The sequence below is a fragment of the Labrus bergylta genome, chromosome 17, assembly GCF_963930695.1.
Source record: "Labrus bergylta chromosome 17, fLabBer1.1, whole genome shotgun sequence".
Taxonomy (NCBI): domain Eukaryota; kingdom Metazoa; phylum Chordata; class Actinopteri; order Labriformes; family Labridae; genus Labrus; species Labrus bergylta.
In genome coordinates, this window is record NC_089211.1 from 6,498,414 (window position 1) to 6,526,314 (window position 27,901).

Here is a 27,901-nt window from a genome sequence, read left to right on the forward strand (position 1 = left end):
AAACATTAATTTGACTGTGAAGTGGTTTCTGTCTGCAGGGGCTGGAGCACAAACTAAGTAGCTCTGAAACTTTTTCATTTAAATGAAAAATTGTTCAGAAGAAAATGAAACCAAAGAACATTGGGATTTATCTTTCTCTTATTAGTTGCATGCATAGACTGTATGTATATGGACAGCATGCGCCAGCCTCCAGTTGAACAGAATGAAGCCAGAGTTTCTCAGTGACGAGTGCTGACATATCACAAATTTTGAACCAGATTCTGCAAAATAGAGATCGGCTGAAAGAGACGTCCTGCCGCGTCAGCCAACTAACACACATTTACCCAGGTGGGTTCAGTCCACAGCACAGATTCTTGAGTCAGTTAGAAGCAGACACTCACGGTTAAGGAAAGTTCAGTGACTCTTGTGTCTTTGATATACTTCAACAGAGCTATCAATCATGACATTTTACACGATTTTATAGCATTAAATAACTAAAACTAAAATTCTCAGAGAAAAGATGACTTGACCACGACCGGCATGATTAGAACTAAAGAAAAAGGTTTCAGAAAAATGTATCTGATCTACAGTTTGACAGTTAATTTTATAGATTTGCCAACAGATTCCCATCTGTTATCATAGAGGAGCCGGCCTGCGGGGGGAGCTCTACATCTTTTGGCTTCACTTGAATCGAGGAATTCCGCTGTCCATTTTTTATACAGTCTAATGGTTGCATGACATTGTGCGAAAGTTACAAAAAGTCCCGTCGGTGTGTTCTCCAGTAACTCCTGTGAAAAACACTTGTGTCTGCTAAATGCTAAGTTTGCTAGCTCTTTGCTAACTTTAGCTGTTTTAACTGTGATGTGCTTTCAGCGATACAAAACTGGATTCCCAATCTTAACTCTTCCAAACCTAAGCTCACCTCGATCTAAACTATCTTGAAAACAGACTGTTCAGCCTCCTGGTTTGTCCACTTAGAAGTTAATGTTTCATCTCGTCTGAAATGAATATTCCCTCCATCTTCTCTCCCTCAGCCAGCCTTTGCATATTTGTGTTTTTTATTATCTAATCACTTTGTGAGTTGGCAGCGTCTGTCAGGATGGCAGGCAGCAGATGGAGGATGACGTCTCAGCATGGAGGAAGGAGACGAGCTGTCAGATAGTTTATCCTGCAGCATCGTCGTCCGCTAACAACCGGCTCAACACAGGCCTCATTCATCGTCCTCGTCAGCCCGCAGACAGCAGCTGGCAGCTCGTCAGTCTTCATACAGAGGAGACAGCAGAACTGAACGACAGAGGAGGAGGCAGTGGAACCAAACAGAGTGCAGCAGAACTCTCAAAGGACTCCTCTGTCTGCTGTCCGAAAGTTCAGGGTTTAAAAAAAATAAGAGATTCAACTACTCCTCAACTTTAAGACCCGACACATACTTCCAGAGGAGTGTAGAGTAGCCAAAAAGTTTACTTGAGTGAGTTGCAGTTACTTTGAAAGAACAAGTATTAAAGTATATTTAGTCACCACAATAACTCCTTGATTTAGATGATTGTCCACCGCCTGATGCCCAGCCACCGCCATCTGACTGTGTCATCCCCCAAAACCATCGCTGTTCTCATGCACGGCCTCCACCTCAGCTGCAAAGAAGTGTGGACACCAAGAATACAAAGGAAAATCCTTCCTGCATCTTATCCCATATGTTCTTTTGTTAAGCGTCTTGAGATAACATCGAATGATCTTATGAATTGGCGCTATAGAAATATTGATTGATAGATTGTGTTTACTAAGCTCATCCGTTATTACATCTTTGGGCAGCATTTCCAAAATTGTGACCTCCATTGTTGAGCTGAAAAACGCCTCCTCAGAAACCAATGAATGACATCACAGATACTATGTTGATAATAGTATACAGTCAATAGTTTATGTTTATGTCTCATTGATAATTTGAGTCTGACTGAGACAAACTGCAGCGTTTTAAAACTGTCACATCATCACATGCAGAGGCTACAATGAAGTCATGTCTCAGTGCATCCTCTTCTATTTCCCTGATAAAAGCCCTCTCTGATGAAAGCCTGAATCAGGGCTGTCTGCAGAATATCAAAGTAGACCTACTGTCTTTTATTTCCCTCCTCATTGTCTGTACTTTTATGCCTTTTCATGGAGCTTCATGAGGGAACAGGACTGGTTAAATGTTTAATAAACTGGAAGAGACTCAGGTTGTTATCTTCTAATATTTCTGTGATAATAGACAGCAGGAGCAGCGGACGTTTTTAAAATAATAGTCCATGTACAACCTGTTAACACAACAGACACCCACACTACTCCATCAGTTTAGAGTCAGTCTGACCTCAGACCAGCCTTCATTCACTGCACTCTGCATTGGGTTAGCGTTAGCTGTTAGCTCTTTATCAAAGCTGTGCTCTGACTGTGAAAAAAGCAAACAGTGGGACTCATCTGCTCAGCCACCAAGGACAATATGTTCCTCTCCCTTCATGTCCCTGGTGTTGTTCCCTCTTTCGGCTGCTTCTGAGCGTCTTTTGATGCACGCCTGGCTTTCTCAGCGGCCTCATTGTGAATGCAGACACAAATCCTCTGCAGCCAATCTGTGCTGGCAAGATCTCCACTCTCCACCCACGTTTTTTTGGCATCCGTGGACAGCTCTGTGTACTTCGATTGTGAAGCATATGTCACTCTAGTGTTCACAGCGGTCACAGTCCAGCCATGACTGCGCTTGTCAGATTGATGTGTTACTAGATTAAAACCCCTTTTACACACGCTCTGCACACATGAAAATGTCCTAACACTGTGCAGGAGGACTGAGCGGGAAAACACAAATGTCTTCATCTTCTCAACCTGACTCTATCCAAACATGTTCCCCTCACCTTAAACAAAGGGAGTATCTTGAGACCAAGACCAAGAAAAAGGCAGGGCGAGACCGAGACCATAAATAGCACTTAAAAATCATCAACTTGTGTCACTCACTTAGACCATAAAATCGAGAAGGTTGCGGCGGACAAAAAGAGGAGTTTTCCTTCTAATCACAGTAATGACATTAGAAATTAGTGGTTCTGACCGGTCTTGATTTAAAATCCAGAGTGCACCCAGTCTGAGACTGAGACAAGACCGAGTAAAACTGCTTTCCCTTCCGAGACGACACCTTCAAAAAGTGGTCTTGAGACCAAGGGTGCGTTCGAATTGTCCCTCCTATCTCCTTTCATTATCCACTTTACCTTAACCCCGGGGAAAACGTCATGAGGTTAAGGAAAGATGTTAGGAGAATTCATAAAGGACTTAGGGAAAGGCGATCTCGTTGCTCTGACAATCCGACCACATTCCCACTAGGTGACGTCATTAAATGCGACGGGCCGACGGAGGTTAATGACGTGGGTCTGCCGTGTTGAAACTACAATGTTCAGAAAATGGACTACAAAAAGTGCATCTAAAAAACTTTCCCCTGTGCTTCTTACCGGTGAAATAATCCTGATTACCACGAGGTTGAGATTGAAATAAAAGAAATATAGACTACCAGGCTACAAGTAAGAAAAGTGAAACCATCAGCTTCCTGTCCACTCAGAAATCAACATCAACATATTGTATGAAATTAAGAGTTACATTTATGTAAGATATAACCTACACATAATGTTTTAAACATACAAATGTACAACTACACAAAGCATTCTTAAGAGAATGAAATATGTTGAATAAAACATCATCTGATAAAAATGTCTCTTATCTTTTATCTCTTACATGATCTGTGTCACTTTACGATCATCGGTCATTTCCGCGAACGGTCGGATGCACGACTTGCTTTAAATGTTGCGGCCGCAAGGAATTGTGGGGCGTCATATCTCATCTCCTTTGGTAAAGGATGGTCCAGTCAGTGTATCCTATGTTAAAGGAGGTTATAAAGGAAGCACTGACCCACCTTTCCTTAACTTTAAGAGAATTCGAACAGCTCTTATCATGGCCGCCACTTAAATGCTTCCGGGTCATTTCGCTCAGTTAGGAACCTTCCTAAGAAAAAATGACAATTCAAACGCACCCCCAATTCTGAAGGTTGACCTTTGTCTCCAGAGGCTGGATCGTCTACTACAGGGGTGTCCAAACTACGGCCAACTGCGGCCCGCGGTCCAGTTTTTATTGGCCCGCAGCAAATTCTGAAAATATAATTGAATATGGCCCATACAAGAAGCTTGAGCTCACATCTGTTGCACTTCTCAGTTTCAACACTAGATGGAGCCAGCCACGGAAACAGTGCTTCTCCACTAAACAAAATTAAGCAAAGAAAAACTTATACCGCGAATCACCAGAAATGGCAGCACCGAAGAAGGGCAAAATAGCTAGTGAGTGTAGGAGATTTCAAACACGGTGGGAAAATGAATATTTCTTCAAAGAAGTCAACGGAAAGTGTGTCTGTTTGATTTGCAAGGAAGATGTTGCTGTGATGAAAGAGTATAATGTCCGTCGGCACTATGAGACCAAACATCAGAGCTACACATCGTACACCGGTGCCGAACGAACACAGAAAGTCAAGCAAATGGCAGCTAGCCTGCAAGCTCAACAACAGCTTTTTTTTCGTGCAAACAAAATACAGGAAAACGCCACAACAGCAAGCTATGAAGTGGCTAAACTTATTGCCCAGCACGGCAAACCGTTCTCAGACGGCGATTTCATAAAGCAGTGCCTCATCAAAGTCACAGAAATAATGTGCCCGGAAAAAGTGCAGGATTTCAAAAACGTGAGCTTGTCCAGAAATACAGTGGTGCGGAGAATCGAGGACTTGTCAGCTAACTTGAAACTTCAGCTGAAAGACAAAGCTTGTGCTTTTGATTTTTACTCGATAGCATGCGATGAGAGCACAGATGCCACAGACATCGCGCAGCTGTTAATTTTTTTGCGGGGAGTGGATGATAATTTTTGCTGTACGGAGGAGCTGCTTGATATGATGAGCCTAAAAGGCACAACGACGGGTAAAGACATTTTTGAAGCTGTGTCGGAGGCCGTTGAAAAGATGGGGCTTAAATGGGAAAAGCTCTGTGGAGTAACAACAGATGGAGCTCCGGCCATGACCGGCGAGCGCAAAGGAATGGCATCGATGGTGTGCGCCAAGGTAAAAGAGAGCGGAGGTGAGGCTGTTAGGATGCACTGTATAATCCACCAAGAAGCACTGTGTGCCAAGACTGTCCAGCTGGGCGATGTGATGAACACTGTTGTGAAAACTGTCAACATAATTCGCGCTAGAGGACTGTACCACAGAGAATTTCAAGCTTTCCTATCTGACGTGGATGCGGAATACGGGGATGTACTCTACCACTCTGATGTGCGCTGGCTCAGCCGCGGCTCTGTGCTGCAGCGGTTTTACTCGCTGAGATCAGAAATCGACCAGTTTTTGAAAGAAAAGGGCCGACCTCTTCATGAACTGAGTGACCCTCTGTGGCTGTCAGACCTGGCTTTTTTAGTTGATCTTACTCATCATCTGAATACACTGAACAAGAACCTACAAGGCAAAGAACAGCTGGTGCCTCACCTGTATGCGCACATGAAAGCCTTCTGTGTAAAGCTCCGTCTGTTTGAGACACAACTACGAAGCTTTAATGCTGCACACTTCCCTGCGCTGTCTGAAATCAAGTCTGCTATTCCAAAGGCCGACCTTTCTGCTAAAAAGGAGAAATATGTGTCTGTGATTACATCTCTCCTGACAGAATTCAACCAGCGTTTCCAAGATTTTTCTGTCATTGAAAAAGAAATCAAGCTGTTCTCGACCCCCTTTCTGGTGGATGCAGAAGAAGTGGAAGAGAGTCTGCAGTTAGAACTGATTGAAATGCAATGTGATGATTCTCTGAAGAGTCAACATCAGCTTTTCTCCCTCCCTGACTTCTAACAGAGTTTGGATAATGCCAAGTTTCCTCTGATGAGACGCCACGCAAAAAGAATGATGAGCCTGTTCGGCTCAACATACATATGTGAACAAACATTTTCTCTGTTAAGTCATAACAAAAGCAGACTGAGAACCAGAATGACTGATAGCCATCTCTGTGAAGTCCTTCGTGTCTCAACCACCAAACTTACTCCAGACATGTCAGCCATCCTTCAATCCAAAGGACAGTATCACTGCTCCCACTGAGTGCAATGTTCTTCAGATTATAAGTGAGTTAGAAATACACACAGTATTCATGTGGTAATATGTCACCTCTAGTGTGTGGCCCGGCCCCAAATTATTTTTTTTTGTATTTGGCCCTCACTAAAAAAAACTTTGGACACCCCTGGTCTACTACATCGTCTGAAGTACTACAACTAGCAGAGGTGGAATAGCAGGGTGAAGTTGTAATTTACCTGACCTGGGGGTGAGACAGTGGTGATGTGGCAGGGCTGAGCAGAACTGTGTGTGTGCATATCTAAGTGTGTATGTGAAGCTACTGCTGTGTGTTTACAAGTCGGGACTCTTGAACTTCTGCAACACTGTAACACGATGTGAAGCCACACACAGGGACACAAACATCATACTGCTGCTGATGCATTGTATACGGAAAAAAGCATGAGGAAGGATGAACTTTGTTACCACCTTTTGGGATTTGAAATGTGTGAGAAGATACTGAGCATCTGCGTCTGTAAGGTGCATGTGTGAAAAGCCAAACGATCTGAAATTAGAAAGAATTTAGTCCAGAGTTCATGTGTGATAGAATGAATCATTTTGCACAAAGAGAATAAAGGTTAAATTCTCAATACATATATACCAGACTTGAACTGAAAGTTATACTTTACTCTTGACAATTAAGTTACATTTTTTGACAATTTAACTATATTTGATATTTCTACTTTATAAAAAAAAAACCTTTGCTTTGATTCTTTACTCAAACCCAGCACTTACATAAAGAAAATCCCAGATTATTTTGTTAAATTTGCCTTTTTTTTTTCATGGTTTATACAATCTTCCCAATTTCAAGGCAAAATCCTTTCATACTTTCAACCATTGGCAGAGTTTTGTTTTTTTTGTGAAGTGTTGTTTCTTTTGCGCCACATGCAGCTGTAATGACATGCAGACTGCAGCCTCTAGGGGGCACCACCAGGATCATCTACTGTCTGCCTCCATCACATTCACATGCTTCATTGACCTTTGTGACAGACAGCAGATAGAAACATGGACAACAATAATTATCTGACAGAAGGTTTTTTTGCTTTTGTATCAAAACTTTATTTATCAAACAAAAAGAATGCACCATCGAAATAACATTTCTATAAAAAAGGACCATGGGACTGTTCTACAGTGCATTACAAAACCAGCAATTGTATACAACATTGTGGATAGAAACTGCGCTTTACTTCATCTGAGACACACCACCATCATCATCATCACCTTTATCATCATCATCATCATCATCAGCTATTCTCTCCTTCACTCAAATTAACAAAATGTACACTCTTAAATATTGCAGTCGCTAAGCTAATTTGGTTATAATGACTCTAGGATTGGACATTTTTTAGAGGACAGAGTATTTACTCGGAGCGCTCTGACTGCCGGCTTGTCTGTCTAACAATGACGTTCTGGAAATGAAGTAATTGTCTGTGTGAGAGGAGATAAGGGCAGTTTTAATTTGAACCCTTTCACCCAGATGAGATGAGGTCGAAATCATTTTTTTTAGTTTTTCCTTCCCCATTATTTGCTTTTCTAAGCCGTCGGCCTGCAGCTGACGGAGCCGATTTCACACCAGCATCAGGCCACTTTCAAAGTCAGAATATCTCTGACCTGACTTCACTTGGTCTTTTCTTTTTTTTTTCACGGTGTAATTTCTCCCTTTTTCTGATCCTCAATGGTTTTCACACAGGAGTGAAGCGCCCCCAAAAAGAAAGAAGTTAATGAAGTCGAGTTTCCCTTTGAAATGTGGAAGCCGAGGCTCCCCAGTTTCCACCTTATCAGGTCTGGCTGGTGTTTCTGAGTTTCACACAGTCACCACAGGAAGAGGCTACAGATAGAGGACGAGGTGTGTTTAAAGGACGACCCTGGTGTGTTTCTGCATGTGTTAGTCCGTTAAGGACGGATCACTTTAACGTAACTCTCCTGCAGAGGAGCATCAGTTTTAACATCGGTTTGTCTTAATTGGTTGAACACAACCTGCAAATATTTGTCCGCTCCAATATGTCCGAACCAAAAGCTACTGTGTCATGGTTCATAACTTAATTCAGAGCAAAAACAGAGTGACATCAACAGGTTACACGTTTCTGACTTGTGTCCTACTACAACTGAACCAATCCAAAATAAAGACAGATTTTGCAGTGCATGAAACAAGTCCAAAGGATGACATGTGAGCACATTATGATGCAGTTTGCTTTGACAGGTCTGTCAGCGAGTCACGACGAGCAAACATCTTTGAAAATGCTTCATGAAGAAGACTGAGACTATGTGTCTTTTCACAAACTTACAAAAAAGCTTTATTTTGTTCAAGTTCACTTGACAAAGTCTATGACGTTATAAAAATCATAATGTCGACTTCACTTTTAATTCAAAGCCTCCCAAAGACTCAGTGCTCTCAGCTGTATCACCTTTGACAAATTAAATACATTAAACAAGATGCTCAACTCCTTACCAGGCTCCGCCCTCTTTGCCCATATATGGATTCCCTTGCTCCATATGGCAGGTGAGATTTAGCTCACAGACCCTGGTGATATGTCCTTTATCAGTAACACCTATTTTTTCATATCAAGGATAACTGCATAGATGTGATCAATCTACAGAACTGAGACTGAAAAGTAACAAAGAGGTGACGGTGACTGTGTGTCCTCAGAGTGACCCAAGTGAAAAAAAAACAACCTTTAAATGTAAATACATTTCTACAATCTTATAAAAAAATACTGAAACCTTTTAAGGCAATAAATGAAAAGAAATGAAAAGACAGAATGGCGCTTCAGTCATCATTATCATTGTGTTCTTTGCTAAACTAAATTTTACATTTGCAGAAATATCACGTGTTATAAATAATAGTTTCAAAGAGCACTCAAAATTAAGTGATAATAATAATAATAACAATAATAATAATATATTAAATTTGATTATAAAAAAGTTACTACTACTCTAGTGGAACTGTACACTGTAAAAAAAGCAGCGTTCTGTAATGTAGTTCTGCTGCAGCGACACTTCAATCAAACACACACGAAGAGCCGACGAGAAAAACGGCATGAAAAAATAAGAATCCCAAACATCTGATAGGAGGAGGAGCACGGGGTGAGAATGTGAAAGGAAAACATCTGAATCAAGACAGAGAGGAGACGTTTGGTTTGAGACTCTGTGTGTGAAGGTAAACTATTTTAAATGAAAACTTCCTGAAATAAAATAAATAAAAAGTCCTATGTAGTCCCTAAAGATTACCCTCCTGTGTTAGAGGCTGAACATTTCTGTTTGGGTGAAAGTCCAGACTGTATATTAAGATGGACGGAAAAACCGCCGCCTGGGAGTGAAGCCAAAATATTTTGAGCTCCCCCTGCTGGCTGCCTGCAGTATAGGTCATAAACCCCGCCCACATTGGTTTCACTTTTTGATTTTTCTCAAACCTGGTTTCATCATGATGGTTGTTGCAACCCCATTTTTTGGGGAAGAGACTTTTCCTTATGATTATTTCTTCGATGCTATAAAATGATTGACAGCTCTGTTGATGAATACGGTCTGTTGCGGCGCTCTGTGCACCGTATTGGCGAGTGAGTACAGCAGAAATGGCGAGAGAAAACGAAAGAGGAGTTACATCAACATAAAGGCTATTCCAGCCTAACCCTATACTCTGCAGATTCTGGTTGCTGATTCGTTATATGTCAGCACAAGTTGAGGGGATATTTTGGCTTCATCCTGTTCAACAGGAGGAGGCCGAGGCGCCGTCCATTTGTATACACAAAAATTGGATACTTTGTTTTTTACTCACGTTGATAATCGAATGTTGCTTTATTTTAGAATGTTTTGTTTCTGTGTATTTTTCATTTTGGGAGGATGCGAAAACTGTTTCTATCAGGTGCTCAGTACTCTCACTAAACTTCTTCATTGTCGTTTTAGTAGAAATTAATCTGAGGAATGATTACGGAGGATCTGGATAGTTTTTTTTTTGTAACTCAAAGAGCGGGTGGGGAATTTAACATCTCGCTTTAAGACATTTTGATGGACACATTGGTAGTTTTGTGGAACCGATTGTTCATCTGTCAGCATCAGAGCGATGCTTATCATCACTGGATTTATCATATCTGATGTGTCTTTGAACAGACAGCACCTGAAATGTTGCAGATACTGAAGTTAAAAAAAACCTGTCCTCAGACAGCGCTGAGTCCTCTCTGTTTAAAGACCTTTAGGAGAACGGGCTGTTCCCTCTGTGAGGACGGACAAATTAACATCACACGAGCACATTTTAACGCTTCACAAAGACTTCAAACAAAATGACTAAACACAGAGGAAGAACAAATATTGAACGGTGAAAAGTAAAGGCACGTAGGATGTCTTATTTATCTCAACGGCAACAAAAACTGAAAAACTGATGAAACATGATGAATAAAATGATTGACACTTGAAAATGATTGTTTCAGAGACTGTCAGCTGGTGTTTATGACCATTCAGGAACAGGAACATACCTTGGGTTTTTCATTCATAAGTGATGATGAATTCTCTGTTCAGATAAATAGAAGATACCAGTACAATTAGCGGAGCAACTTCCCAAAAGTGTGGATGTAATAGTTGTCTGTTTACGCTTTTTTGTACGCTTTTTAACCAATGCTGACATATGCATGATGATAGCAAAACAAGAAGTCTGGGAATGTAGCATAAAGAGCAAGAAAGTCCGCCAATGGTGAACGTTAGGGGGGGTCGGTGTGTTGGTCAAGCACAAGATTTTTACCCAGCAGATGAAACCAGTTTAAGTTATATTTTATTGAGCCATGACTTTTATTAGACCTAACCGAATAGTTTTGGCGATCTGCAATGGCTGCCAACATCTGTGTTTCCAGATATTTGTCCGCTAAGCCAATTTCTTTTTGGGGGCCATTTGCAATCAACCTGTTGTACTGATTCCAATAATCAATTAAATCAGCCAATTCTGAAGCAGGGATGAAAACGCCTGGCTGATATCTCAATGTGACTATCATCAAATCTCCGGAATAAACTGGACCAAATTGAATTGTTGCCATTCATGTTTGAGCACACCGTACTGCATACTTCTGATCATTTTCCAAATCTTCCACGTTTAAAAAAAGATTCCTTCTTTTCAGGCAGCAACTTGTTACAATTCATTCTATCAAAATCAACTTGCAAGGACATTAAATTAAGAGTTTTCACATACCACATCTTGGACCCAAAAAGAGAAACTGAGTATGCTCTGGGAAAAGACATATTGAACTTTTTCCAATCAGGATGAGTATTTAATTTCAACCATGAGGTACTCAAGACTCAGTTGGAGGAACATATCGGACCACAAAGAACTCAAAGCATTTCCTTAACCAACTGAACAGGGGCGTGTCCAGAAGGGTGGCATGGGCCCCCCTTGAAATCTGATTGGCCACCTCAGGTGCCTACCCCAAAATTCTAAACTCTTATTGGCTATTTGCCCTGTCCGAGGCGGGACTTATGTCAAAACCGACCATTAAGGTTAATAATTGATATTTATTGGTTTGTGTGCTTCGGAGCATTAGGATAAGAAGTTGAGGGCTCTAATTCTCAAAACCAGGTGTGATGAAACCTCTGCAGAAGAGAGGAGGCAACAAGATGATGTAACTTAAAGAGCTCAAAGGTTCAGATCTATTGGTTGAGTAGCCAACTCTTCAATCTCAGAAGTCAGGCCAACCTCAAACCCAAATGACAGAATAGTTGCTCCTGTCAGTTGATGATGATGTTGCCTAAATGTTGCATATGTTGGATTAAATCCGCAGGAAGTTATGAGTCTACATTTCTTTAAATGCTGTGCTGCTTTGCCGACCCAATCAGAGGAAAGTGACACATCTGTTAACTTAATGATCGCTAGGAGCAGAAATCGTAGGTGTTTGAAGTTGTCAAAAGATTGTTGAATCTGTATGGTTGAGTTTATCTCATACACGCCTGTCAACATTACATTTTTGGCTCTGTAGATGTAGCCACTCTTAATCCAACCAATAAATTGGGATGTGGGTGGTCTGGATCCAGGGTGAGTTTGAAGTCTTTGCAAGTCAATTTGATATAAATCATCAAAATAAATGGCTGCCAGAGGAATCAATTGATAAACGAATAGATGATTTAGAAGAAAGTAGCACTTAAATGATATATTACAGTTTATATTAAACTGTGATTTCATCAGCTTAACTCTTTGACAGTCAAAAGGAAACATGTCTTCTGTCAACATGTATCTTGGCATTAAATGCTCAAATCGGATTTCCTTTCTTAAAATCAAATTTCAGTCTCGCTTGGCTGAGTTGGATTATTCCATCTGTCTTTGCTCTCCGACGAAGGAGAAGACGTGCGGCTCTGAGCTGAATGAAAGCACTCGGCTAGGACTGGATGTATCTCCCAGAAAAGGCTGATGAGTTTGATCCCCACTCCGCCGGCCCGCCTGCATTCCCTCACCTTTCATCCCTGTGCTCGTTCTACAGAGACGTTACCTTTCCATCCCCTCCGTCCCTGCGACTTTTCCCCACCGCTGTAACGACCCAGCGAGCGTGAGCTTGAATCATAATATTTGAAACGGCTTTATAATGAATTCCGGGCCTCATTCCTCTGTGCCCTCTCGCGCACATACAAACCACCTCTGAATATCAATTCACCTCCTCTGCCTCCCCTCTCTCTGCCTCCCTCGGGCTTTTCTCCTTTCATCACAGAAAGATAAAGGTCTGAAAATTACAATATGGTGACTTGGGTGACACAGTCAAATATGGAGCATACTGATGGCCTGTTTTTCCCCCTTAGCTGATTAATGAATCATTTGTCATTTTAAGTTCCTGGCTTTCATGCACACTCTAAAAAATATCCAACGGCAAAACCTGTTCAGTCACATTTCTGCCTTATACCTCAAATTCAAAGTCAAATTTTTAACATATCTATCCTTCTGGATTTTAGAAATGTGCTTAATTGAGCACTCATACTTTGATAATGGGTTGCTGCATTGGTATGAAAATATGATCTTTTACCATTAATTATCCTGAAACCCGATTTGATGACTCTCTGCTCACCATGCTCATTCTGCTATACTTCAACGTCTCACTAATCTATTTTGTCTCAAGATGTTTTCTTTAAGAACAGAGGCGTATCCAGACGGGTGGAGTGTGCCCCCCTTGAAATCTGGTTGGCCACCCAAGGTGCCACTCTAAAATCTTTAACTTTGTTTGGCTAATTTCCGTGACAGAGGAAATCAATCCAGGCTGTGTTGCAACAGGCTGCTTGTAGCTGTAGCACATTTTGGAGGTTAGACGTTGTGCAGCGAGTTTACATGCACACTTCTAAGTACGCAAAATTCTTAAAGAATTCAACTAAGATTACATATATGTTGCCATTCTCAATTGTTACTTAAACGTAGATATGACAAGTGGAGATTGAGAAGTTAAATTACTGTTTTGTATGTTTACAACATGCTACCCCTGCAAAAGTCAGTGCTGAGTTGGGCCATCTGGTTCATAAAAGTCTGGACACGCCCCTAAAGAAGATAAAACAAAAATGAAGCCTTCCTTAACATCCTCTTCATTCTCACACCAATTCTCCCCCATTGTCTCTTGCTGCTGTGTCCAATCCAGTTTATTTGCAGATGCTCTATGACATGTTGGCCTTGTGTTTTATTATCATGAAACCAAAAAGCTGCAGTCTTCATATCATTTCTGCAAACCATTCTTCCCTCTGTTTTTTAAAAGAAAATAAAGTAAAAGTGGCACAAAAGAGTTGCTTCATAGCAGTTAATACCGGACTTAAATGTTGTTTGAATCAAACATCGTTTTGTTTCATGTGTTCAAAGGCTGTCGGGTTTTAAATGTTCATGGTGGCTCATGACCTTCAGAGAAGTTCTGTAGAAACGTGTTTTAAAAATAACTCAATTAAAAAAACTAAATTTGAACAAACAGCAGATGTAAAAATATACTTTGCAGCATATGTAGTTTTTTTTGTCAAGTTTAAGTTGTTTTTCTTCCTTTTTTTTTGTATAAACATCCTCAAGTAAACTCAAAGTGTAGGTGGCGGTTTTGCAAACATCCCATGTGGGAGATCTGGGTTGACGGAGGTACATGTGTGTCTTAGAGAAAATAAACATGGATTCCTCAAAAGTTAGTCCAACTACAACACACACACCTTCAGTCAAACACGTATGAACACGCAGGTGAAAAAATAAATAATGGTAGAAATCATTTTCAGTATCATCATCATCTGCCACCCACTACCATCTCTTATCCCAGTAATTATAATCAAAGCTTGATTCTTGACCCAGTTGTTTTTTCATTTCGGTACTGCCAAATCTGTTACCAGGTAGCAAGAGCGCTAGAATTTGCTCTCCGGAATTTGGTGTAAATGTTGGACAATTAACTGCTTTAATTTTCGTTTTAATTTTTTGCAGTGCTCTTTATAATTTGTAGTATCAACCTTGCTTCCACGAGGGTAATTTTTTTGTTTTTTCCCGAACACATTTGGCAGGTGCCCAAGAAGCAATCAAGCACAGACCTCACTAGATACCTCAATTTCTGAGACTGATGTTGAGTGCTCAGACGACTCAATGTTTCATACCTACAGTGCTACCAGCTAACTTAAGACCAAAATCGGTCTAGTTTGTCAAAAGGATCAATCACTACGTACCAAATCCTAACTTTATCCTTCCGGGATGAGATGGGTCCTCACAAATTCAGATTTTTTTGTAACATTTGGTCCACTCAGATGATGCTTTTGCTGACTTCAATCCCATGTTTTGGGGTTAAGACTGACTTGAACAAGGACTATAAAAATAATGACGATTACAATTAGTTTCCGAGGATGGGAATTTGGCAACGATGCAAGTCCTTGTTGGCAAAGATTCAAGTTCATATGGGAAAGGGCGAGTAAAGGCTTGGTCAAGAGCAGCAACAGACTGCCGGAGTCTAAGGAGGTTTCTGTACAGTCCTGTAAGAGCAGAGTCAGCTGGATTCAGATCCATATTGTTCAGACTGGTCCAGTAGGTCCTCACACTTTGTTCTGTCCGGCAAAAAAAATAAAAAATGTAATCCCTTTTTGTTTCTTTCAAACTCAGGATCCAGAGGTGACAGGGGTTTACTTGTGGGTCATGTTCTTTTGAGTGAAATTGTACTCGTTTGTTGAAGAGAAGAAAACGACAGCTATTGAGGAAAATAGGAAATACCGGTAAGGATCGTGCCAAGTCACCACAACAGACTACCTCAGATCCAAGTAAGAAAAAAAAGGATCGGTGAAACTTTGGTGGCTGAGAATGTGGTTTCTAAGTCTTGGAGCAGGCTCTGGTAGCATTTTCAAACCAATTTCACACCCGATGACTGCACAAAGCTGGAACACCCAAACAAAAAATAAAAGACGAAAGGAATATTTCCAATAGCGGTCGTGAAAAGAAGTGAGGTACAGTCACAGTAACTGAGTTGTGGACAACCCAGCGGAGAAGAACGCTAATAAATACCACAGAGAAGTGAAACAGGAGGGGACTATTAACTGTCTCTTTTTTTGTGATAATCCCGTCATCCTGTGTCAGCTAGTCAAGGCGCTAGGCATTGGGTTTGTCTAGTTGTGTGTTTGTTGAAGAGTCCAGTGGGGTTTCACTTTGAACTCCCAATGAAGCCCCTCCAGCTCTGTCCTGTTCTTAGAGTTGATGCTGTGCTGCTGTAGTGTTTATCTTCTGTTTCCCTTCTATCCAAACCCCGCTCCCACACAGTGAAAACTGGTCGAGACCAGAGGAAACCAAACAAACTCAACCCAGCACAGATGGAGGTCTGATTCCACAGAGGCATCTTCAAACCCAGATTGACCTGTTGCTGTCCCGCGTGAATGTGCAACAGATGACATCAAGGCCTGAAGAAGGGTTCAAGACTGGACCATAGCTGAGGGCTGGGCTGGGATCAGAGGTTAGAAGGCGGAGCCAGTGATAGCGTTAAGCTGCTTCATCAGCCCTTCTAAACTGGCCATCTGCTCTGAAAGGTCGTCCTGCTCGTAAATCTGAAAGACAAAAACAAAGACCAGGTTTCATGAACCATTACATGTGAAAACCTCTGGGAATATTCTTGTGGTAACTCAAATGTTGCTTGTTATATGTTTTTGTGGTTTAGTTTGAGATTACCATCCACCACTAACCCAACAAGGAGTTGTTCCTGAGTACCGTAAAATCCGGTGTGTAAGATGTACTTTTAATACCTATTTTTTTGTCTTAAAAGTTGGCTGCGTCTTATACACCGGTGCGACCAGCCCCTATCACTGCGACCTGACGTGATTAAAAACCCTTCCCCATTCATCATGTATTGAAAGCTGAGTGCACGCTGTGCTGGGAAAGACAGCGACACAGACCAAGCTACTGACATACAGTCTTGGGCTGGCAGCGCGACTTTACTCCCTCACGAGGTCATAATCATGCATTTACAGAAACAGTGGTATATTAGAATAGAATAGAATAGATTGTCTTTATTGTGATTATACAATTGTACAACAAAATTATTTGGCTTCACCTTAAAGTGCACACACATACAAGCATCCACGGCTAAAAACAACAAAAGAAGAAAATTTAAAAAAAGGAACTCTCATTCAGGTAGGATGGGCAATGTATGGTAGGAGTTATTCATATATTGTTCCGTAAATAAACCTTGTGGAGTGTTCTTTTGATTGAAAGATTCCTATATTAAAGTTAAAGAGTGACGAGCGGAGTCGGGCAGAACGACTCGCAAGCTAGGAGTCCGTGCCTCACAAGTCACAACTTTCCCTGCAGGCTGAGAACTCAACTACCGTACTGTAGCAAGTGGGAGCGCAAACTCCCGAACGTGAAAAAAGACGGGACTTTAAGAGCGACACAACTGCACGGAAAATGCACGCTGTAGACGTCGCTGAACACAATATAAATCGTCACGCAGGAAAACAGTTTCAACTTTTTTTTAGGGTGCGTCTTATATTCCGGATTTTACGGTAACTTTTAGAAGTGCAATACAGTGGATTGTGATGAGTGACTTACAAAAAACTGGGAAATACTTTAAGGCAAACTTACTGTATATAGAAGAATTGATGGACTAATCAGAACCTAAATATGCCATTTATTTCTTTAATTTAAGTGGCATCAATTAAAAAATGTAAAATTGTAAGTCACAAATGAGACATTGCTGGTTGGTGCATTGATTCATTGTTATTTAAGAATAACATAAGTAGAAAGTAGTCATTATTTTACTAAACTATTTACATGATTCATTGAAGACGTATGTCCATGCCATGCCTGTGGTAACCCTTCCAAATAGAGCTCCTACATTACAGTAATTCAGGAAGTACAAAAGTATCCTTGCTTGTTAAAAAATGAAGCCAAAGTGAAGGTGCAAAAAAAATTAATTTCCTTTAGTGTCCACTTGAGACTGGTGATAAAAGCAAAGGACTCCCTAGTAGGGCTCATTATTAAAATGCCAGTGAACTTTTTTCACAGTCTGTTTAAAAAAAAAAAAAGTTTTGGCCTCGTCATTTTTTTATTAGCAAAATTTGTACAGGGGTTGAACTTTTTAATAACTTGTCCGTTTTGTTCATATAAAGGCTAAGAGCTTTTCATACACTTCCATAACTGGAGACATGGTCGAGTGGGCTAAGGTTGGTGCATTGAAGCTGTTTAGCCAGGAGGCTTCTGGCCCATCTCTGTTCCAGCTCTTTGCCTTTTGCAAGATTCATCAAAAATTAAGTTGAGATAGCGTTTCCAATATGGATACCACCATTGTTCAAGCTTCATAACGCCTCTTGAGATACCAACGGGTGACTTCACTGACACTACGTCCATGTTTTATACAGTCATTGTGAAGTACTCATAGCTTTTCAAGAACATACATTACATAATTGAACAGATATTTCGCATTTTACACTTTCACTCACTGTTAATATAATTCTCCTACAGTACATTCACTGACTCCTCCACTCTTTTTTATGTGCAGGTGATGTTAAATGAAATGCAGAAAGCCAATCCATCTCAATGAACCTCATGTCTGCTTTGATTTCTTTGTCAAAGTTCAGTTGCCTCTCAGTGCAGCTCAGACATTCAGTCTGTTGTAATGGATAAAAATTAAAGCTGACTTTATGTTGAGTGTGATGGATAATGTAAAAGCAACAAGTTTTTACAGGTTGACTGAAGTGAAACAAAAGGCTGCAGGATGAAAAGATGCTCAACAGGAATGTGTAGGTATGTATAAAATCTCTTTTACATCCATGTCCTCAAAGTGTGAAACATCACGTTAGATAACAGGTTACATCAAATACGTTGGAGATGTTGCCGCCCCTTGTCTGCATGCATTTCCAAGGATACAATCCACTGACAGGGTGACGACTGCACTAACACCCTGCTGAGACTCTGTGATCGCTGTGTAATGGCGTGTTCCGTCCGCCTTTGCAAACTGTAACATCTGAGTGGGCTGGCTTAAGTGCCTCCATCTCTGGGTTTGTGTGTGACAGTCAAGTGCACATCTCTTACACACACTCTCTCTCTCTCTCTGTTTTATTGAGCGTGGCATTCATGCAGAGTTTGTCTTTCCAGTATGAACAAACAAAAAAATTCAATATTCTCCTCAGCACGCTGCAGAAAACCGATAAAGGCTCAGCGGAAATATTTCTCGCACTTTAACTGAAAGGATTGTGTCAATGCACAAAACTGTCATGTAACTTGAACTGCATAAGCACTTCATACTGTATGTGCAATCCTTCAACATGATGCACTGAGTAAAAATCACTGCACACCTCCCATGGAACTAAACAAAAACAAACTCAAAATAAATGGTTGAACCTGAATCATTCAGGTAAAAACTTTAAATTTTAATCTCTAACCTGTGTGCTCAGCCTGACCACTATATCAAGAATAAATGGTGAATGATTAATTTTATTTCGGCTACAACAATTATTCATCATTACATTTATTTTGGGAGATCTTTTCAAATTGACCGATCTTAGAAATGGCAAAAAAACTAGAATTATGAGTCATTTCCCATCCGAGGAAGCTTAGACGGTTTTGTCACATTTAGGAATCTTAATCAGACAATAATTGGCAATTTTGCTGGAAAAATGACAAAAGATTCATCAAATATCCAAACAATTGCAGAGTTATTTTTCCTTATTGATGAAAAAAATGTTAAGAAATATACTGTTTATAAAAAACTGAATCTTTTTGAAGTCTACACTTATCTTTTTATCTTAAGTGTGATTGCCCCCTCCACCCCACTCCCCCTCTTGCCTGCACTCACACTGCCTGAGCACGGTTACCTCTTGTATATAATGTTGTCATACAACACATGCATGGTTTTACATGATCATGAAGTGTGCTTTGCTTACAAGACACAAAGACTCTCTCCCCCAAAAAAGGGACGTCGGAGAACAAACACAGAAACCATGACTGTAACTTTACTGACTTTGTGGCTTATTTTGGTCAGATACAGCTAAAACACTTTTCTTTATATAAGAAGGTGGGGATCGATTACACTTCATGTCCATGTTGCATGCCTGTGCTTGTGCAACTGTACCGGGCCAAAGTCCTTTTATTCTATCCATGCCAGGACCAAGGAAGTGCACCGAACAACTTTTCCAAATTTCACAGACATCAGTCGATTTTAATGAAAATTTTAAATAAGAGTGTTGCCTCTTTCCTTTTCTTTTTTTTATTTATAGAAAATGTAAACTAAACCATTTAAGCTTTTAAAAAAGATAAGAACAACTTTTGTTAGAATGTTTTGAAAAATTGCTTTGTAGATAGATAAATATCTCAAACTCTGCATGTACCCTACAAAACATCAGCTTGTGTTCTGGTAACGCTCGGATGGATGGAAATACTCGAGAAGCTGTGTGACCCATTCTTGATGAACTCTGTTTGGCCTTCACTGTTTGCTGTTTTTCTCGAGTTAAGAACATTTCAAACATTTATCTTCTAATCTTTGAACATCCTTTGTGACATTTGAATCATGAAAAATGTGTTCTCCTTTTTTTATTTTTCCATTTTGTATTAAGTCATACTCGCTGAACATTTCCCTCAGGAGAGGTCTCAACCTGCTGATCCAGATTTTGAAAATCCGATGCGGCCTGTCCAGTCAAAGCTTTTAACCTGACCAGACATGGGTCATGTGAGATCAGCCTTTTCCGACCGCTCTCTGCCTCCGGACAACTAAAAGCCCCCCTACAGTCATATATGGATTTTTAGATCGCCTCCATTTAAATCATCAGTTGGGCACGATCCCAGCGGTGCACAGAAACGTTTAAACATCCTGAATTCACCAGCAGCAGCAGCCGTTAAACCAGCCGACAATTAGCAGACGGTAAGGTTACCATTAAACAGCCAGAACATTTCATTTAAGTCATCCATTAAAAGCTTGAAAGTGGTCTGCAACACATTCCAGATACTGGTCTGATGAATCATACATGCTTTGAAGTGATTATCTTAATGTAGCCATCCACTTTGTTGCAGGATTTAGAGAAGCTTTAAAAATATCGTTTTCTTCATGCATTGTGAATATTGTCTTGTAAAGTCTGCACTTCAGCTTTTAAACAGTTGACGTAAATCTCTCTCCTCCTATGAGCTTCACATTGCAGCGTAGAAAAGAGACAAACAGCACGTGTGGATGTTTATCTGCGCACCTCTTTGACCTTACACTCTCACTCTGAATGAGACCATAAAAGCTCATCCCGCAGCCCCTCGGTGCGAGCTATTTTATACTCTCCACAAACAAAGAAAAAAAGCTTCTTAGAAATCACAGAGTATAAAAGCATCACCAAATCCCAGTGACCCGCTGATCTCATTTGTTGACCTCGCACAGCAGAGTCAGTAAACGCTTCATCAATGGGATCAAATGCCCGTCGATGCTGCGTGTTCCTCTCTGATATCCTGTTATCTCTGTCCGCCGGCTGACCTGCTTTCACACTGCTCTTTAATCCCCCCCCCCCCCCCCCCCCCCCCCCCACCCAAGTTCATCCCAAACACACCACACTACGGTGAGAGGAGCACACGTGAACTCACGCTGACACATGTACTGTTTGTAGCTCAGAAAACTTTTAGGAAGAGAGAATAAACTTGGCTGCTTGAAAACAAGTTCAATCAGAGTTTTGGAGATTTATGATACACTTTCTGCAGGGCTCTAATCTGTCAGTCATCAGAGTTAATAAGTAGAAGTTGAAAAATATGTAACGAAAGAAGGAGCAAATCAGGAAAAAAAGAAGTCAAAGTTTTGTATTTCTAGAATTCAATCCAAAACATGCAGAACATATCAAAGTGTACTGTTTATTTTCATAATGCATCAAAAAACTAAGACAAACTCCAAGTGAATGTAAGCCTATACTAGACAGGAGACCCGATTTTGATGACTTGTTAATTCTAATTTGCTCAAAAACAAAATAGTTACTGCCATTATTGATGTCTAAGAAGAAGAAGAAGAATCTATTATTTATTAATCCCGCCAGAGGAAATTAAATTTCACACTTTGTAATTGAGACATGCTACATACACAAAGGCTGCAACACACACACACACACACACACACACACACACACACACACACGCAAACAGAATCCCATAGACGTGCACTAATGGAGAGATGTCAGAGTGAGGGGACTGCCCACAGTGAGCGCTCCTGAACTGGTGGGGGGGGGGGGGTTCGATGCCTTGCTCAAGGGCACCATGGCAGTGCTCAGGAAGTGACCTGGAACCAGCTACCAGACCGATTTCCAGATATCCGGTTCCCAAACCAAGGTCCTACAGACTGAGCTACTGCCGTGAGAAGCAATCTCCGGCAGCGAGAGGTTTGCTTTCATAGTGTTAGAAATAAAACTTAACTCTTGTGACCTGTTATTTAAAGATCGTCATCATCTTAAGCAGAAATCAATAGCAGAATAGAGTCGAGTGTCACAGACAGCAAAGAAAAGTCTGAACTCTCATCCTTATCTCGCTCTCTTACTCTGCTGCTTTTAAATAAATCACTGCTGTTACCTTATTATTAAAGCACCATTGTGTCGCACTTACATTAGTCACCCGCACTTGGTTCTGTGTGTGTGTGTGTGTGTGTGTGTGTGTGTGTGTGTGTGTGTGTGTGTGTGTGTGTGTGTGTGTGTGTGAGATAGATAGGCCAGGGGGCTGATGGGAAAAGACTAGATCAATTACAGAGATAGAACAGCAGATGAAGAGAAAGACCTGCTGACCTTTAACTCCCCCCTATATCTCTCCCTCCCTTTCTTCACACACTTCTCTCCATCTTATTTTCTCCTCCTCTCCTTATCGCTGCCATTACTCCTCTTGTGATTTTATTTTCCCTTCTTTCCCTCATCGTCCTTTTTTTCCCCTCCTTCTTGTCTGCCCCTCCTCGAGCGTCCTTCTCCCCCCCGTTGTCATGGCTATACATCTACCTCTCTTCTTCTCCTCTCCATCCTTCTCCCTCCTCAAACATCCCTCCCTCTCCTCTCGTTGCTACGGTGACACCTCATGCTCCTGTACCCTTTTCTTCCTCACGTCTCTCTCCTCCTCTTCTCTTCCTCCTTGTCATTGAGTCTTATATGAATATTTAACTATGTCCGTGTCCCTCCACATCATCTTCTGTCATTTATCTCTCTGCTTGTCGCCCTCTTCCTCACCCTCCCTCCCTCGCTCCTCTCAATCAGCCTCTTCCTCTCTGCCCTCCAACTCCACCGCAATCCTCCTCATTTCTCCCTCTTATTCCTTTTTTCCAGTTTGTTCTTTTCTCCCTTCTACTCATATTTTCTGTCCTCCAGCCTCTTCTACCTTATCTCCCTCCTTGTTGTCCTTTTTCCCTCTAGTATGCCATCTCCTTCCTTTCCTCCCCCCTCTTCCTCTCCTTCCTCCTGTCTCTGCTCTATCATACCTTATACCCTTCTTCTGTCTCCCTCTCCTCTCCTCTCCTCTACTTTATAACTCTACCCCCTTCCTCTTTTCTTTCGCCTCTCCTTCTTCTCTCTCTTCTTCCTTTCCCGCTGCTTGCCTCCTATCACCTCTATCCCCTCCTCCTGGTCCATCATCCTTTTTGTCATTATTCAACTACTTCCTTTCCACTTCATATCTCTTCTCCTCCTCCCTCATTTCTTCACCGCCTCCTTGTTTCATTACCCTTTTCCTCCTTCTCGTAACTTCACTATTGTCACTCCAAACCCTTTTCTTTAGCCTCCTTCTCTCCTCTCCTGTCCTCCTCTTTCCTGTAATTTCTGCACCCATTCCTCCACTTCTTTTGCCTCTCTCCCTCCTCCTCCCCTCTGACCTTCCTCTACTCTCTCCCCCTCCTCTCTTAATTTGTCTCCTCCTATGCCTTGTAATCTTCCTCTCATTTCTCCTCCTCTCCTATCCAATCATCTCCCTTTCTCCTGTCATCTACCATCTCCTCCCTTTAGCCTCGTCTTTCTGCTTCTTTCCTTGTCTCCTATCTTTCCCCTCTCCTCATCCTTGTTGATCCTCCCCCCCACTGTTCTTATTGTCTTCCTTTTCTCCTCCTCTTGTCCCCTTCTCTCTCTCTCCTCATTCTTTTCCTTCCTCAACCCCACCTCCTTTTCTTCTTCCTCTACCTCCTCATCCTTGAACTCTTACTGTCTTTTCACCTCCTCCTCTCTCCGTTAATCTTCTCTATCTCTCCTTACCTATCCATCCTTCACACCCTGTTTCTCCTCCTCCCCCTTTCCCCTCCACTCTGTCCCTCTTTCTCCCTGTCATTTTTACCCCCTCCTCATTTTTTTTCCCTTTTACTCTACTGTCTCTTCCTCCTCTCATATCGGCTCTCCCTCCTCTTTCCAATCATCCCTCTACCCCTCCTCCTTTCTTTATCTACTCTCTTCTCTTCATCAATCTTCTTTTCTCTTCTCTACCTTGTCATTTCTTTACCCCTTTGTTTTCTTCTCCTCCTCCTATCCTCTCCTATTTATTTTTATATCAAGTTCTCCCTTTTTCACATTATCCTTCTCTCCTTCTTTCTGTCATTCCTCTTCTCCTTCTACCTCATACTCTTCCTTTCCTTACTCCTCCTCATTCCCCCTCCAATCTTCCCTCTTTCTCTCCCATCTCCTGCTATCCTTCCTCTGTCTCCTTCTCTCCTCTTTCATGTCTCCCCTCTCATCTTTATTATAATTCCTCCTTCCCTCCTCATTTTCTGCTTCCTTTCCTTTTCCTCTCGTCTCTTTAGGCACACTCACTAATGAACTGCATTTTATTCTACAGCTGTAATGCCACCGGCACACTGAAGGGAAGGAAACAGGTGTAGTGACAAAACTGAGCAGATGTATGTGTTCGTACATCCTTCTCTTCTCCCCCCCTCTCTCTACGACTGAATGTTTCACCCTCCACCTATCCTGTCTTCTTTTTGTGTTTTATGAATCTGTTTGCCGCTTTTTCTCCTCAGTGGATATTCAAGGACACTTTTTGCTGTGACTCATGTTACTACATCTGACACCTGCTACACCTCCGGCTGTCTTCTTCATTCCACTCGCCCCCCCGCTGTGCTGAGCTTGTTTTTTATTTCCTCATGGGAAGAGATGGGGAATGTTTTTAAAACATGTGCCCTATTTTTTACAGTAACATATTTTGAGGTCTTAATTAATAATTGTTACAAAAAGTTTGGATTCACTCCATTAGATTGAAACAAGCTGAGCATGCCAGTGGAAAATACATCAACTTCAAGTACTTTCATCGGGCTTAGTCCACCAACAGCGGGTATTTTTGAAACACACCTTTTGGAAAACTCCTTCCAGGTTGAAGATCTTTATGAAAGGTGTTTATGTGTAGACGGGGTAAACTGAGTTTTAATACGATAGCAGACTTAACTTAACGAGTGCTGCCACTATGTTGACGAGCAGAGGCGCCTGAATGATCAACTTTGTAAAATGAAATGGTCATTGCAGAAGAATGGCGAGAACATTTTCGCATTTCAAGGACAATCGTTTTTGACTTGGCATTTTGCTTTTTTATGTGGACAAAGATATTTTTGAGAACTGAGCGTGTGTGGAAGGGAATATTTTTTGAAACAGAGAAAAATACCCGCCTACATCTGGATTAGGCCTTAGTTGGCCCCTTGCAGCCATTACAGCCTGTTTCACAGCTGCAGACTGACGCAAACAACTCGAGCAAATCCACATTTCTTTGGTACCAATGAATCATTTAGACCCCAAAATGTGTGAAAAATAGAGTGGAGGTTTGAAATACTGGAATCACCTCTTCATTTGAGGATTGTTAAACCATTAAAATGACCAGATTTGAAGTAAATAGATATTTTGTAAAATGACAAAAAATGAAACAAAAAAATCCATTTTTTTTACTGATATGACTTTGGATACTGCGATTGTTGCATGTTGTCATTTTTTTATGATAAGCTGGAATCAATCAATATATACATCCTAGTAAACATGATTTGCTTTCAATAGCAGAGTGAAAAAGATAACAAAAATAATCAAGTGAAAATATGTATAAATATATTTACACTCTACCAGTTCACATCATCTTACCACATCAAGGCTTCAGCTTTCTGTCTAAATCCTTTGTTGGTCAACATGTAAACACATACAGGTTGTGTATTCGTCTCTGCCTTCATGCCAAGACAGCGATATGTACCAGCTCTTTAATGTAAACGATGGGAGCTGGCTCCAGTTTGAGAGCCCCCCGCCCTGACTTAATAAAAGGCAAAATGGTTCTTGGATCCAAAAGAGCTTTTATTACTCCCTAACTTAAAAAAAAGTTCCCATCACTCCTTCCAACCACTGCAGAGTCTCTTAAACTTAAAGCCATGACCTATTGTTCAAAAACACCTGGAGCACCCCAACACCTCAGCCAGACTCCTGTTTGCAGACTTCTCCTCTGCATTCAACACCCTGCAGCCTCACATCCTGGCTGACAAACCTTCAACTTGCTTCCATCTGAACGACCAGCTTATCCTGTGGATATTGGACTTTCTGACCAACAGATCACAGAGAGTTCTGGTCAACAACACCTTCTCCAACCTCCAACACACCTCAACTGGCTCCCCCTCAGGGCTGTGTGCTCTCACCTCTGCTCTTCATCCTCTACACCGATGACTGCAGAACCAAACATCCAAACTGTCACCTGGTGAAGTACGCGGACGACACAGTTCTCCTGTCTCTGCTGTCAGGCCCCTCTCAGCACCATGGACCAGTTCTTCAGGAGTTTGTGGAGTGGTGTGACAGCTCCTGCCTCGAACTGAGCGTGAGCAAGACCAAAGACATGGTGGTGACCTTCTCCAACAAGCAGAGGTAACTGGCTGCATCAGCAATCACCACAATCCATGGGAATCCTGTCGAACTAGTAGAGGAGTATAAGTACTGCTGAAATTCGCCTCCAACACCGAGGAGATTCTCAGGAAATGTCAGCAGCGAAAATACCTCCTAAGGAAGCTCAATTCCTTTGGAGTCAGTAAGAACATTCTTCTGACCTTCTACTACTCCTTCATTAAGAGCATTATTACTTTTTCTATAACATGCTGGTTCCACTCCACCACCCTCCAGAACAGAAACCGCCTGCAGAGCACGGTCACAGTCTGCTCTAAGATCATTGGACTACCTGTAAGGACTTTGACATCGATCTATGAGCAACAGACAATCAGGCTAGCAGGTGGGATTATGCAGAACCCCTCACACGCTCTCTTCCCAGCGTTTGAGTGGCTCCCCTCAGGACGCCGGCTTCGCTGTCCCTGCTGCAGGACACAGAGGAGAAGAGCAACCTTTGTTCCCAGGGCTGTCCAGCTCCTCAACTCCTAACCCCCCCCAACAGACACCAACACCTCTCACCCACTGCAGACTCTCAGCTGTGAACTTCCTTTATATTGACATGCACCTTAACTGCCTCTGCTTAATCTGGTCTCATGCACTACATCACTTTATTCTATCCATTTTATATCAGTATTCATACAGTTCCGGTTACTTTATTCCTGTTGTTTCTTATCCATCATTGCACTACGGTCACTTTATTTATCTCATTTTTACCTTACAGTTATATTGTATATATTAGTTCTGTTGTTCCATTATTCACCATGCACCTTAATAACTTATCATTTAGTATTTGCCTACTTACACATAGCTCTGTATATATATATTTATTTCTCATTTACTGCATATAGTTCTGTTTACATCTGGTCATTACTGCACATAGTTCTGGTTACATCTGTTTCCATCTGTTAGTCCGATCACTGTCCACTTATATCTACTCTTTTATATTTTGTATTTTTAAGTTAAGTTTAAGCTTTAAGTTGTATTTAAATTGACACTTTCTATTTAGGTTAAAATGTTTTGTTTACTTGCACTGTTGTTAATTTACTGCTCTGTGTGCCTTTGAATTGCCCCCCGGGGACAAATAAAGTTTTTTGAATTGAATTGAATTGAATTGAATTTCTAGGGGTCAGCCAGAGCTTGAGAGTCCTCGTCTAAAGGCAGATCCAGAATGTGGAACTTTTCCATTTATACAAAAATGCAGCGGACCTTGGATTGCATCTGGTCTGCAGTGACGACAAGACGAGTTCAAAGACACCTGATGAAACCAATTAGTTGTAACAGCTGCTTCCTATTTCACATCAGCTGCAGAAAGGCAGCAATCAAAATCATAATCTGCTCTAAAGCCTTTAAACTCACTGCAGAAACAGACGCACTGAACAGAATGTAAATCAGTGTATTGGTGCTTTTTGCATAAATAATATAAATAAGCGACTTTGAAACAAAGTGTTATTTAGGATTTTACTATTGAATGCACATCAAGTTGAAATATAAGATATATTTGACATTGATCCTTTGGGGCTTCTTGACAAAGCAGTTGGGTTCATCTGAAAAAAGCAAAACTATACA

At 41.3% G+C, this 27,901-nt stretch overlaps 2 protein-coding genes across 2 annotated transcripts in view; one reads left to right on the top strand and one right to left on the bottom strand.

Annotated features, from left to right (window-relative positions):
• The first annotated feature begins 4,282 nt into the window (after positions 1 to 4,282).
• On the top strand, positions 4,283 to 5,851 carry LOC109988525 (general transcription factor II-I repeat domain-containing protein 2-like). Its single transcript, XM_020640036.2, has one exon. The coding sequence runs from the start codon at positions 4,283 to 4,285 to the stop codon at positions 5,849 to 5,851; it is 1,569 nt and encodes a 522-aa protein (XP_020495692.2).
• Positions 5,852 to 7,137: 1,286 nt separating this feature from the next.
• Positions 7,138 to 27,901, bottom strand: part of dcc (DCC netrin 1 receptor) — a 241,892-nt gene continuing 221,128 nt past the window's right edge. Inside the window, exon 29 of the mRNA XM_065965456.1 lies at positions 7,138 to 16,084. Coding sequence (XP_065821528.1) covers positions 15,995 to 16,084 — 90 coding nt within the window. The 3' untranslated portion in view covers positions 7,138 to 15,994. The remainder of the gene's footprint in view (positions 16,085 to 27,901) is intronic.